The sequence below is a fragment of the Microcaecilia unicolor genome, chromosome 2 (assembly GCF_901765095.1).
Source record: "Microcaecilia unicolor chromosome 2, aMicUni1.1, whole genome shotgun sequence".
Classification (NCBI taxonomy): Eukaryota; Metazoa; Chordata; class Amphibia; order Gymnophiona; family Siphonopidae; genus Microcaecilia; species Microcaecilia unicolor.
Genome location: NC_044032.1, coordinates 552,755,451 through 552,768,070, shown reverse-complemented (window position 1 = coordinate 552,768,070; position 12,620 = coordinate 552,755,451). Strand labels below are relative to the sequence as shown.

The window sequence follows — 12,620 nt, the reverse complement described above, 5'->3', positions numbered from 1 at the left end:
CAGGTTGAGCAGGATTATGCAACCTCACGAGTGGTCACTCAATTCCCGTGTAGTGCGACAGATCTTCTAGGTGTGGGGCACCCCCTTGGTAGATCTCTTCGCATCTCGAGCCAACCACAAAGTCCCTCAGTTCTGTTCCAGGCTTCAGGCCCACGGCAGACTGGCATCGGATGCCTTCCTCCTGGACTGGGGGGAGGGTCTGCTGTATGCTTATCCTCCCATACCTCTGGTGGGGAAGACTTTGTTGAAACTCAAGCAAGACCGAGGCACCATGATTCTGATTGCTCCTTTTTGGCCGCGTCAGATCTGGTTCCCTCTTCTTCTGGAGTTGTCCTCCGAAGAACCGTGGAGATTGGAGTGTTTTCCGACCCTCATCACACAGGACGAAGGGGCGCTTCTGCATCCCAACCTCCGGTCCCTGGCTCTCACGGCCTGGATGTTGAGAGCGTAGACTTTGCCTCTTTGGGTCTGTCAGAGGGTGTCTCCCGCATCTTGCTTGCTTCCAGGAAAGATTCCACTAAGAGGAGTTACTTCTTTCTGTGGAGGAGGTTTGCCGTCTGGTGTGACAGCAAGGCCCTAGATCCTCGCTCTTGTCCTACACAGACCCTGCTTGAATACCTTCTGCACTTGTCTGAGTCTGGTCTCAAGACCAACTCTGTAAGGGTTCACCTTAGTGCAATCAGTGCATACCATTAACATGTGGAAGGTAAGCCGATCTCAGGACAGCCTTTAGTTGTTCGCTTCATGAGAGGTTTGCTTTTGTCAAAGCCCCCTGTCAAGCCTCCTACAGTGTCATGGGATCTCAATGTCGTTCTCACCCAGCTGATGAAACCTCCTTTTGAGCCACTGAATTCCTGCCATCTGAAGTACTTGACCTGGAAGGTCATTTTCTTGGTGGCAGTTACTTCAGCTCGTAGAGTCAGTGAGCTTCAGGCCCTGGTAGCCCAGGCCCCTTACACCAAATTTCATCATAACAGAGTAGTCCTCCGCACTCACCCTAAGTTCTTGCCAAAGGTTGTGTCGGAGTTCCATCTGAACCAGTCAATTGTCTTGCCAACATTCTTTCCCCGTCCTCATTCCTGCCCTGCTGAACGTCAGCTGCACACATTGGACTGCAAGAGAGCATTGGCCTTCTATCTGGAGCGGACACAGCCCAACAGACAGTCCGCCCAATTGTTTGTTTCTTTTGATCCCAACAGGAGGGGAGTGGCTGTGGGAAAACGCACCATATCCAATTGGCTAGCAGATTGCATTTCCTTCACTTACGCCCAGGCTGGGCTGGCTCTTGAGGGTCATGTCACGGCTCATAATGTTAGAGCCATGGCAGCGTCGGTAGCCCACTTGAAGTCAGCCACTATTGAAGAGATTTGCAAAGCTGCGACGTGGTCATCTGTCCACACATTCACATCTCATTACTGCCTGCAGCAGGATACCCGACGCGACAGTCGGTTCGGGCAGTCAGTGCTTCAGAATCTGTTCGGGGTTTAGAATCCAACTCCACCCCCCTAGGCCCATGTTTGTTCTGTTCCAGGCTGCACTCTCAGTTAGTTGGTAAATTTTTTAGGTCAATCTCAGTTATGTCCTCGCCGTTGCGAGGCCCAATTGACCATGGTTGTTGTTTTGAGTGAGCCTGGGGGCTAGGGATACCCCATCAGTGAGAACAAGCAGCCTGCTTGTCCTCGGAGAAAGCGAATGCTACATACCTGTAGAAGGTATTCTCCAAGGACAGCAGGCTGATTGTTCTCACAAACCCGCCCGCCTCCCCTTTGGAGTTGTGTCTTCCCTTCTCTTTGTCTTGCTACATATGAGACTGGCCGGCACGAGCCGGTTCGGGCGGGAAGACGGCCACGCATGAGCGGTGCGCATCGGCGCGCGAGGACTAGCAAAGGACTTTGCTAGAAAGTGTTCCGATTGGAGGGGCTCCCGTGGACGTCACCCATCAGTGAGAACAATCAGCCTGCTGTCCTCGGAGAATACCTTCTACAGGTATGTAGCATTCGCTGTACTAGTTTAATATGTTGATTGCATCTTGTCTATCAGATCTCTACACTTCCTTGGTTTGCTAGCCTTGGTTAGAAATGTAAACTGAGAGGCCAATATTCAAAGCAATTTAAGCAGGCAGGAGCCTCTCCTGCCTGCTTAAATAGCTTCCCGCCGCATAACTGTGGATATTCAGCGGCACTTAGTGCTGCTGAATATTCCCAGAGACTGCCCAAACAAAGAGTAGGCAGGTCAGAGATGGCACTTGGGAGGAACCCCAGGTTATGTGGGTGCCGGCACCCACATAGCTAAGTGGCCTTATTTAGGCCTGCTCAAGCAGTCTAAATAAGGCCCGTTAGCAATGCAGGTGCCGGCTCTGAATATCGGACCGGCACCCGCATAGCTTTTTTTTTTCCTTAAAAAAAAAAGGCCCCTGAGCCCTCTCCCGACCCCCCCCCCCCCCCCCCCCCCCCCGCAAGACCCCTGCCCTCGGGCTTACCTACATGCCTGGTGGTCCAGCGGGGTCGGTGGGAGCAGGAGTGCAGCCCCCTCGCTCCTGCCCCTTGTGGCGTCTCTCTAAAATGGCTACCGCGACCTCACGTGGTACTTGCTGCCATTAAAAGTCATGGCAGCCATTTTAGAGAGGTGCCACAAGGGGCAGGAGTGAGGGGGCTGCACTGCTGCCCCCAACGACCCCGCTGGACCACCAGGGATACAGATTAGCCCGGGGGAGGGTTTATCCGCATGGCTTTCCGGGGGGGGGGGGGTCTTGATGCAGGCTGGGGGGAGAGGAGGAAAAGAGGGGACATTGGCTGGGGGCGGGGCAAGACGGGGCTGAGGCCCGTGTTGGGCAGGTGACTTTTGTACCAGAAATGAACTATACACTGTTAGATGTTTTTTTAAGCACGCAGTCTTTTGCTAAATGGATTTCAAGAAGCACACCATGGTCATCATTAGAGCTTCTAGTGCTCTGAGGAGGGAGTTGTTAGGTTAGGTTTAGGGGGCACAGCCAATGTTGTTTAGTTAGGAGCTATGCGGTCATAAGAGTCGAAGAATCTGTAGTCACATTGGATTCCTTTTCTTAGCTTGATAACACAGGCTTTGGGGTTGGGGGAGTTTGATTAAGTGTTTGATATATTTGACACAGTGGACATGTATCACTTGTTGCTCTGTCCATCTTCTGCAGTTGTTGGGTTGGGTGATCAGTTTCGAAAAGAGCAGACTAACTCTGTGGAGACGAAGCACATATCACCAAATGTAAAAGGGAGTTGGCAGTGAGTGATGGGTATAATTTATCATAGCACTCTGGAAATCTTTCAAGTATTCTTACAATCTCTCACTCTAGAGAGCCTAATCCTACTGTCAAAAAATTATACTTTTGCACAGTTATACTTTATACTGAGAGTAACCTTGAAAACTACATATGACCACCTACACTTCCGGAGAACACTAAAAACTTACCTGTTTAAAAAGGCATACCCTACCAGTCCAACATAAATGCCAGTCTCCGCTACACGACAAAACTAAAACATGTAATGGACATAACACAACTCTTCCGCTGTACGATTCCTTTATATGGCTATACCACATGGACTTTATCTTGCCAAAACACCGCTCTGTAGTTGTTTGAACTTTATCTTACCACATCATCACTTTGTATTTGTTTACACCGGAGTCTGCAAACGGCTCTCCGGCACTATGTAAGCCACATTGAGCCTACAAATAGGTGGGAAAATGTGGGATACAAATGTAATAAATAAATAATAGACAAAAGGCTTGGGTGTTATAAAAAGATAAAGCTGTTTATTTGATAGTACTGGCAACAAATAATAATAAATATATTCAGAGACAATGAATCATTACAAATCACTTAGAATGGTGGAAAAGGGTCTCAAGTACCTGTCAGGAAAACTAGGATAACGCACACTCACCCTAATCCTGAATTATTAGGATGCCTAACACCCCAGGCTCTTACAAGCACTAAGAAGATAACAGTACTACCTGACAGGTGATACCAGTCAGGAACACTGAATCTGGAGGCAGGTCAGGAACTCAAGCAGCAGATAGACTCTCCCAACTGGGAAAGTCTAGAGGCAGGTGATACCACAGTTTAACGAGACTTTGTTCTGGTGGCGGGCTCTGAGCCAGCTGATGGCCATTATCAAGGTTCCGGTAAATAACAGCTCACTTGCCAACCAGCTGATAACACCTTCAAGGATGGGGTCTTTACACCTTTCTCCCCAAGTCTTGGTGCCAGGTGTACTGGAACATGATGCCCTGTCCCTTTAATGACGTTCAGGCTGATAATACATCAACAAAAAGTTATTGTCCAAATTGTTTTACTTCTGTCAGACTGGATGACGCCAAGGCCTTACACAGTACTAAGCCTCTGTATTGAACTAATAATAGCCAAGTCTGTAAGTCAGGTTCATGATGTAGGCTAGTGCTGAATTGTAGTTCCTTGATGCAGGGTTTTAGCCCTACAAACTCCATCACAGTCACTGGAGTACCTGGGCACTCTATTCAACACAGCACAGGAGAGAATTTTCCTCACAGAGTGCAGGAGGTTGATGATGGTTCAACAGATTTGTCTTCTCCAGTCAAGGCAGGCCCAGGGTCTGGGACTACATCCAGGTTCTGGCTTCAGTGACGGTGACAGTGGAACTGGTACCATGGGCAAGGCTTCATATGCGGCCATTGCAGGAATCTCTTCTCAACCGCTTGTCTCCGATGTTGCAGAAGTACGACCTTCATCTTCCGTGGATGCTGGTTGCCAGAGTGTGCAGTGGTGGTTGTCGCCCATGAATTTGACTATCAGATTACCCTTTCCGATAACACAGTGGGAAGTGGTGACAGTAGACACCAGCAAGTCAGGTTGGGGAGCTCATTACAAGTTCCATCTGGCACAGGGCACCAGGACAGAACAGGAGTCTTGGTGGTTGATAAAAAAAGCTTGGAGTTCAGGGCAGCGCGGAATAGGAGTTCAGGGCAGAGCAGAATACCTTATGCAAATTTGCTCCCTTTTTGGTGGGAACCCCAGGTCTGAATTTTCTCAGACAATATGACAGTGGTGTGGTGTCTTTATATCAACAAGCAAGGCGGGACCCACAGCTGTCAGATGGCAGTGGAGGTGGCCTCCCTCATGAGTTGGGCAGAGAAAAATCTTCTTTGCTTGTCGGCAGTTCGTATCACTGGGTCTTTGAATGTGGAGGTGGACTTTCTCAGAAGGCATTCCTTGGACCTAGGAGAATGAAACTATCCAGCCAGGATTTTCAGCTGATAGTAGACCAATGGAATTCTTCAACCATCAGAAAGAAATGGGCTTGAAGGTATCAATGCCCTACTGCAGCCTTGGCCAGAGACATATGTACTGTATGTCTTCCCTCTTTGGCCCCTGGTAGGCCGTGTGTCAATTGCATTGCACCAGGGTTGAATCATTCTTGAAGCCCCAGATTGGCTGCAGAAGCCTTGGTACACGGGATCCAATTCGACTGGTGCTCATGGAGGATCAGTGCTTCTTTGGCCTTACGAAGGGCTCAGTTGAGACAAAAAGTTATTTCTACCTTGCTTCAGGCTTGGAAACGCTCTACATCCATGGTATATGCGAGGGTGTGGAGGACATTCAAGGACTGGTGTTCTGAGTGCAGACTTTCTTCCTTCTCTGCTCAGATCATGCACATCCTAGTGTTTCTCAAGGCAGGTCTTCAGAAAGGATTGGTGTTGGGTTCTCTAAAGTTCAGCATTGGCCTGTTTCAGGGGCCAACTACATAAGACATCTCTTGCGGCTCACCTAGATATTGTTCGATTTTCGCAGGGAGAGAGCGACTTGCAGGTCTCCCTTTTGTTCACTGTGTCCAGAGTGGAACCTTAATTTAGTCAGCCTCTTTGAGAAAAGACAGTAAACACCATAAAGGAATGTTTATGCTACGTTGCAAATATTAACAGCGGCTACATCAGAAAAGGATGGATATCTGATGAGTTTTTTTTATTGTTGGGAGGGTGGGTTTTTGAAAATGTATATTTTCTTTTAATTGGGATTTTGTTGGATGATTGTGCTGTACGTTGCTTTCCTAGTTTAACTGGCATTCTGTTCTTGTTTATAATTTTGTAAACCACTCTGACTTGTCTGACAAATAGGGTGGTATATCAGATAGTTTAAACTATCAAACTATATCAAGGGCATCTTAATTCTGGCACTACTGGAGGCAGTATTCCTATCAGAAGAAGCATTATCAACATACTCAACAAAGACTGTGAGTAGTGCCAGTGTTTAAACAGACCAGTACCAGGGCAGAAACTTTGGAGGAGGCCCCAAAGTCCACCAGCAGGCTTGTATGTTCAGCTTCAAATAGGATTGGGGTCACCTGTGGCAAAGGAGTCCGGTTCAATTGCCCTGTTTTCAACCCCCTTAACGCCAGCCCCGACTGCAAGCTCAGCATGAACAAATGAAAAGATAAGACAAAGGCTCAGGAGGCAGCAAAATCCACAGATATTGTTTAGACTGTTCCAATATTTGTCTTTGACTAATACTACTACTACTACTACTATTTAACATTTCTAAAGCGCTACTAGGGTTACGCAGCGCTGTACAGTTTAACATAGAAGGACAGTCCCTGCTCAAAGAGCTTACAATCTAAAGGACAGTGTACAGTCAATCAAGAAGGGGCAGTCAAATTGGGGCAGTCTAGATTTCCTGAAAGATATAAAGGTTAGGTGCCGAAGGCAACATTGAAGAGGTGGGCTTTAAGCAAGGATTTGAAGATGGGTAGGGAGGGGGCTTGGCGTAAGGGCTCAGGAAGTTTATTCCAGCAAAATTTGTCCTGTGAGCGGAGGTTGAACACTAATAGTGTTCAAACGTTCTCCCATACAACCATCTATGGCATGCCAATGGGAAAAGTTAGTCGTCTTTTCTAAAACCGGACTTACATGATCATGGACTGCTAGTTTAAAAAAATGGATACTGATTATGGTTTCTAACTCGTCTGCTGCCACTAGCCCAGTCACAAATATGGCAGGCAGATTTCTTTCAAGAGGAAGTGCAGATCTTTTTGAATTCAAGGCTGATAAAGGTAGTCTTTCTCGTGAAGATAAACAAGTCTTCTTCAAATCAATGAAAGAACATCAACATCGATCTTGGATCTCTAACAAGTTCCTTTCTAGAGCAGAGATTCGCAATCCAACTCTTAGGACACAAAAGCCAGGCAGGTTTTCAGGATGCCCACTATAAATATGCATGAGAGAGATTTGCATACAATGGAGGCAATGTATGTAAATTACTCACGCATATTAACTGTGGATATCTTGAAAACCAGATTGGCTTTGCGTGTCTTAAGAGTTGGATTGAGAATACTTGCTTTAGAAAAAATATTCAATATGATTCTCCATTTCCTATGCCTAGGAGATTGGATGGCTGTGCTCATTATATGTGAAGGACACTTATATGACTATAATAATTTATCCAAACAATAAAAAAAGCTCCTTTGTTCAGCCTGGCCATCAGTCATAGTATTTTTTTTTAGCAGCACCATAGGTTTTGACAGAGTGTCTGTGTGTATTACCAGTGCACCACTACAAGCAGAGAATTCAAATCTTCCCCTACATGGATGACTGGCTAATAGCTACCCAGACTAGCTCATCAGTAACCCATGTCATCCATACTTCTATCCATGCCTGGAGAGGTTAGGATTTTTGATAAATTACCGAAAGGACCAGCCTCTGCCCCACCAAAACTTAGTGTTTCATAAGTGCACTATTGGACATATTAAAAACAAAACCTCAGGACAGAATGCAAGAGCTGCTGAACAGCACCAGATTCATCAGGGAGTCAAAGAAGATGTAACAGGAGCCATCTACAAAGCACTAAAAGTGTTTTGGACTAGACTGGTTCTGTCTTTCAGACAATATGCAATCAAGTAGCTATGTACTACATCAAAGAACAAGCAGGCCTGGAATCACTATTTTTTTGTCAGGAAATAGTCAAAATCTGTGAATTTATTTGGTTTTAGCTCTCACTTTTTCAGTAGTAGCTCAAGGTGAGTTGTATTCAGGTATTGTAGGTATTTTCTTGTTCCCCAAGGGCTTATAATCTAACCTGTTCGCTAAGGTGCGCTAGAGTTTTTAGTACTGGCATCATATGCTCCTTATTTACAGTTTGTTTCCTTCTCTGACTCTTCCTTTTGATATAGGCTCTATTCTGTGCCATCCTTAATGAGGTGGTAGGTGGTTTGTCTCGGAAGCCTCTGTGGGCTCATGCAGTTACTTGCTTATTGCACTTCTGTAGCAGATGATGCATACCTTTCTCCCCCTTCCCCCCCCCCCCCCCCCCCCCCACAAAAAAAAAAAAAAAACATCAGGCAGCTCTTTTATGAGCCTTTTCAATTTCTTTATTTCACCCTGAGCCTTCAGCTACTTTTACGGTTGCTGTAATTTTCTCTAACCCTGTAATTAAAATAGCACTAGTTGCAGTATCGGCATATAATTATCAATTGTAATTCCATTTATTTTTTATTTTTCAGATCACCAGCAATGCTACTAGTGACCTAAATATTAAAGTTGGTGAGCGTGCCATTGTACGAGGAAATGAAGGTGTGTTCATTATGGGAAAAACTATTGAATTTCGGATGAAGAGCGATATGGAACTAAAGGCTGTGAGTATTTTTACAAATTTATGTTATTGTTATGGACATTGAGATTTTATGTACACCAAAATAAGACTGAGGCAAGTTGAAGCTACATAAATTTTATTGTGATAATAAATCTTACACCTGTGAGCATAAAGAGATTAAATCAAAAATAGGACAATACCACTACGTTTGAAACAAATACAATTTTACCAACCAAAGTGGCTCAATAATTTAACAGCTGCTATTCATCTTATGTGAGCAGGAAAAAAGCCTCTGTATTCCCGTTTCAGTTCATACTTGTGTCTGTTAAACCGGGATGGAATCTTCATAGGCTAATAAAGAGATTAACCATACTTATAAACGAAATGCCAGCTTGGGTCCATTGAGCACAATATCCTGTGTCAGAAAGCGGCCAGTCTGAGTTGAAGTATCAGGTAGATCTGTTCCCTGTTGCTCTCTACCAGAAATAAGAGGTAGCAGTTCCTACGTCTACTAATCTAACAACAATTGTACAAATTAAAAATGTGATTTAAATATAATGAAGTAAAACAAACACAAAATGACAGATAAGGCCCACAAATCCCATCTAATCTGCCCAATATAATTCCTGGGGCAGTTCCAGAAATACCAGTTGACCTCTGGTTTCCTCTGTCTTGCTGGATCCAAGCCTTTCTTGAATTCTTTTACTGTGGCTTCTTTTTTTTTTTATGAGAGAGAGAGGCCATTGAATGTACTCACCACCCCGTGTATGAAGAAATATTTTCTGATGATGCTCTGAATTTACCTTCTTGGAGCCTCATAGTGATCTTTCTAGAGCGTTTTTCCTCTGGAAAAGGTTCACTTCATGGGCCTGTTAATACCTTTGAGGATTTAGAACATCTCTGTCATAACCTCTCTCCCCCACCCTTCCCTTTTTCTGTAGTTCATACATGTTTACGTTCTTAAGTTTCCTATATGGCTTTCCTCTGATTTGCCTCCTACTTTTTTATATCCCTTTGGAAAGCATATGCATTATAGATGGTTCATTGTGGTTCATTATAGATGGTTTATTAGTCCAAATCCTTGTTTTTTGGTTTGTTTTTCTATGTATTCTGCTGATGTTTCATCAAATATGATGAAAAGCACCGCCAAATGATACTAAAAATGTATTATATTCCCTAGTCATATAACTGCCAATCAGATTTATTGAAGAGGTGATGAGTTAATGTTGAATTTATAAATTTATTTATATTTGTAAGATATCTGAATATCTCTTCCCTTGTCTCTCCACTAGGAGTTATGTACAACCTCATAATGTTAAAAATCAGTATGAGGTTTTTATTTTAATTCCAATGTAATAACCTAATATATATAAAAAAAAAAAAAAAAGGCTGCAAGATAGAATTTGCAGTAAAACAGAAGTAATATGTTAAACAAAAGTAAACTTAACTTTGAAGTAAATTACTTCCATTTAACTTCAGCATTAAAATTGAAGTTGGTTAACTACCTTAAATGTTTTTCCATTTTAAAGGTTGACACTAAGTTAATCTGATCCAAGAGCCTCTGGCCTGGGTACCCTCCACCTGCCATATAGTCTAGTAATAGTCATCTAATCCAGGGAAGCATTGTCTGTTATCTTAAACCACTGTTACTTTAGGGTTGGCTGATGACGATGATGGCTTAACATTAGTTGAAGTGAAATAAAGCTTCAGTGCTCTGAGGGAATTAAAAAAAACAACAACAAAAAATGCTACTAATCTTTAGCACAGTTTCTGCACTGGAAGTAATTTGATATGCAGCTCATTAGCATACATTGCCTAGCTCTTTGCAGTAAGATTAGTATAGTAGTTTACTTCTGGTGTAGGCCTGGTTATAGAGTACAAAAAAAATTTCTGTTCTAACTAGAAGTAAACTGCACTAATTTCAACACATCAGTTTTTAGTACACTGGGGCACCAGGGCTGGTTTTAGACATGCTGGGGCCAAGGGCAGAAATTAAGGAGGGGGCCCCCCTCCCTCAGTCTCCCCACCCATCATTACTGCCAAACATAAAACAACTTTACATGATTTCTTCACACAAGAAACACACACCTTCACCAAATATAGAACAAGGGATCGGACATTAGAAATATGAACACCAAAATTGAACTAGGAACCCCAAGACGTTAAACTTGGCAACACTGAAAAAATAAAAACATAAATGCACTTCCTTTTGTACTACAATCGGTGGCATAGCCATGGAGGACCCCCCCCCCCCCAACCCAAAATTAACCATCACCCTTGCTGTAGCTGGCAGGGATCCTCAAGCTGTGCCACTTGAAGACCATCTTCTCTGGTGTGGCAGTCAGAGCTCTCCAGGCTCTGCAGGTGGTGGCTGTGTCCTCAAGTAGCTGCTGCCACTGCTGCCCCCCTCCATGCATGTAGAAAAACCAAGCATTCACGGGTGAGTCAGCAGTGGCAACAGCTGGCTGCAGGTTGGAGGGTTCTGGCTGTCAGAGCGGCAAAGGAAGAGGAAGTCTTCATGGGGAGGGTCGTGGAGAATCCCTGCCAGCTCAGGTATTTTAAATTCGGGGGGGGGGGGGGGCAGGGAGAAAATTGGTGCCCACCCACTTTTGAGTTTAGCCTTCCCCTCCTTTCTCTCCCCCCCCCCCCCCCCAATAAACTGTCTGGCTATGCCACTGAACACAATACAAAGACATCTGTGATACCTATATCCAAAGGTTAACATATTCCAGTTAATAAATTCAAAATAAAACACTTTGGACATTTTATTTTTCCATCATGATGGTCCCAGTTTCTCCAGTTGTTTTCTGCTAATTCTCTTTCTAGCGGCTTTTATCCATTTCTCTTTTCTTCTCTCTCCAGTCTTGTTCTATTTCTTCACTATACCTGTCTCTGACATATTGATCCTTCCTTTCTAGGTGTTTTTGTTTTATGCCTCTTTATCCACTCAAATTTCACCTTCTCACCCTTCTCCTTCTTGTGACTTTTTAGCTACCTATTACCTTTCCATATTCTTCTGTCATTCCCTGCCATCTTTCATCCATATTCTTCTCTCCCTAGCTGTCCCATTTCCCATTCTCACTCCACTTTCCCAGCCTGCTATTCCCTTCCATCTTTCATCTACCCTCCATTACAACATTTCTACCTCTGTATTCACTAACATCCTCTCAATGATTATCTTGCCTCTCCCATATGGTTCTGCCATTTCCTCTATCTCCCTTCCCTCTCCTTCCCTCCACTTGTAGCCCAGTATCTCCTCTCCCTGTCCCTTTTCCTCCACACCCTCATCTTCCTGTCCCATTACTCTCTCCGTCTGCTGAGCCTCCCCCTTTCTCTCTCTACCGTTGTTGTTCTCTCCCCTACCCCACATGAGCCAGCATCTCACTCCCACCCTCCCTTTGTTCAGCACCTGCCTCCTCCCTTGCTTATTCGGTCCAACATATCTCTCCATCTTCCCAACTGCCCTCCCATCTAGCATTTCTCCCTCTCTTCCCACCACTCCTGGGTCCAACATCTTTCCCTCTCTCTTCTTCCCTCCACCTCATTGTCTACCATCGTTCTCTTTTCCTCCCCTCCTGAGCCCTTCATTTCTTCTTCCATATCCTCCCCCCACTTCCAGTGTTGCATATCCTCCTATCTCTAAAACTCCTCCCGGTCTACTTTAAAAACAGCTCCAGGGGGCCACTGCGGCCTGCCACCTCCTCCTGTCCTTGCTACCCCAATCTGAGGTCTTCCTTCCTTACATTGTATTTTGTTGATGGGGGAGGGGGTTCTGCAGCGCAGTAGTGCGGCAGCGATTTTTTTTTTGTACACTGCCTTTATCTGCCCTGGCGCTATTTCTCTGCCTCTTGCTGTCTCGCCTGGGAGGACGTGGCAGAGAAACAGTGCTGGGGGAGATGCATGCAGTTTATAAGAATTGCTGCCACACTGCCTCCCCCCACCTCCTTCACCAAAAACACAATGGAAGGGAGGGAGACCTCGGATGGGGGTGACAAGAATGGGAAGAAGTTTCAGACTTCAGGGGCCCCCTGGAGCT

The 12,620-nt window shown here is 44.9% G+C and overlaps 1 protein-coding gene across 1 annotated transcript in view; it reads left to right on the top strand.

Moving 5' to 3' along the window:
* Positions 1-12,620, top strand: part of SGCB (sarcoglycan beta) — a 54,698-nt gene that overhangs the window by 28,852 nt on the left and 13,226 nt on the right. Inside the window, exon 5 of the mRNA XM_030191370.1 lies at positions 8,496-8,627. Coding sequence (XP_030047230.1) covers positions 8,496-8,627 — 132 coding nt within the window. The remainder of the gene's footprint in view (positions 1-8,495; positions 8,628-12,620) is intronic.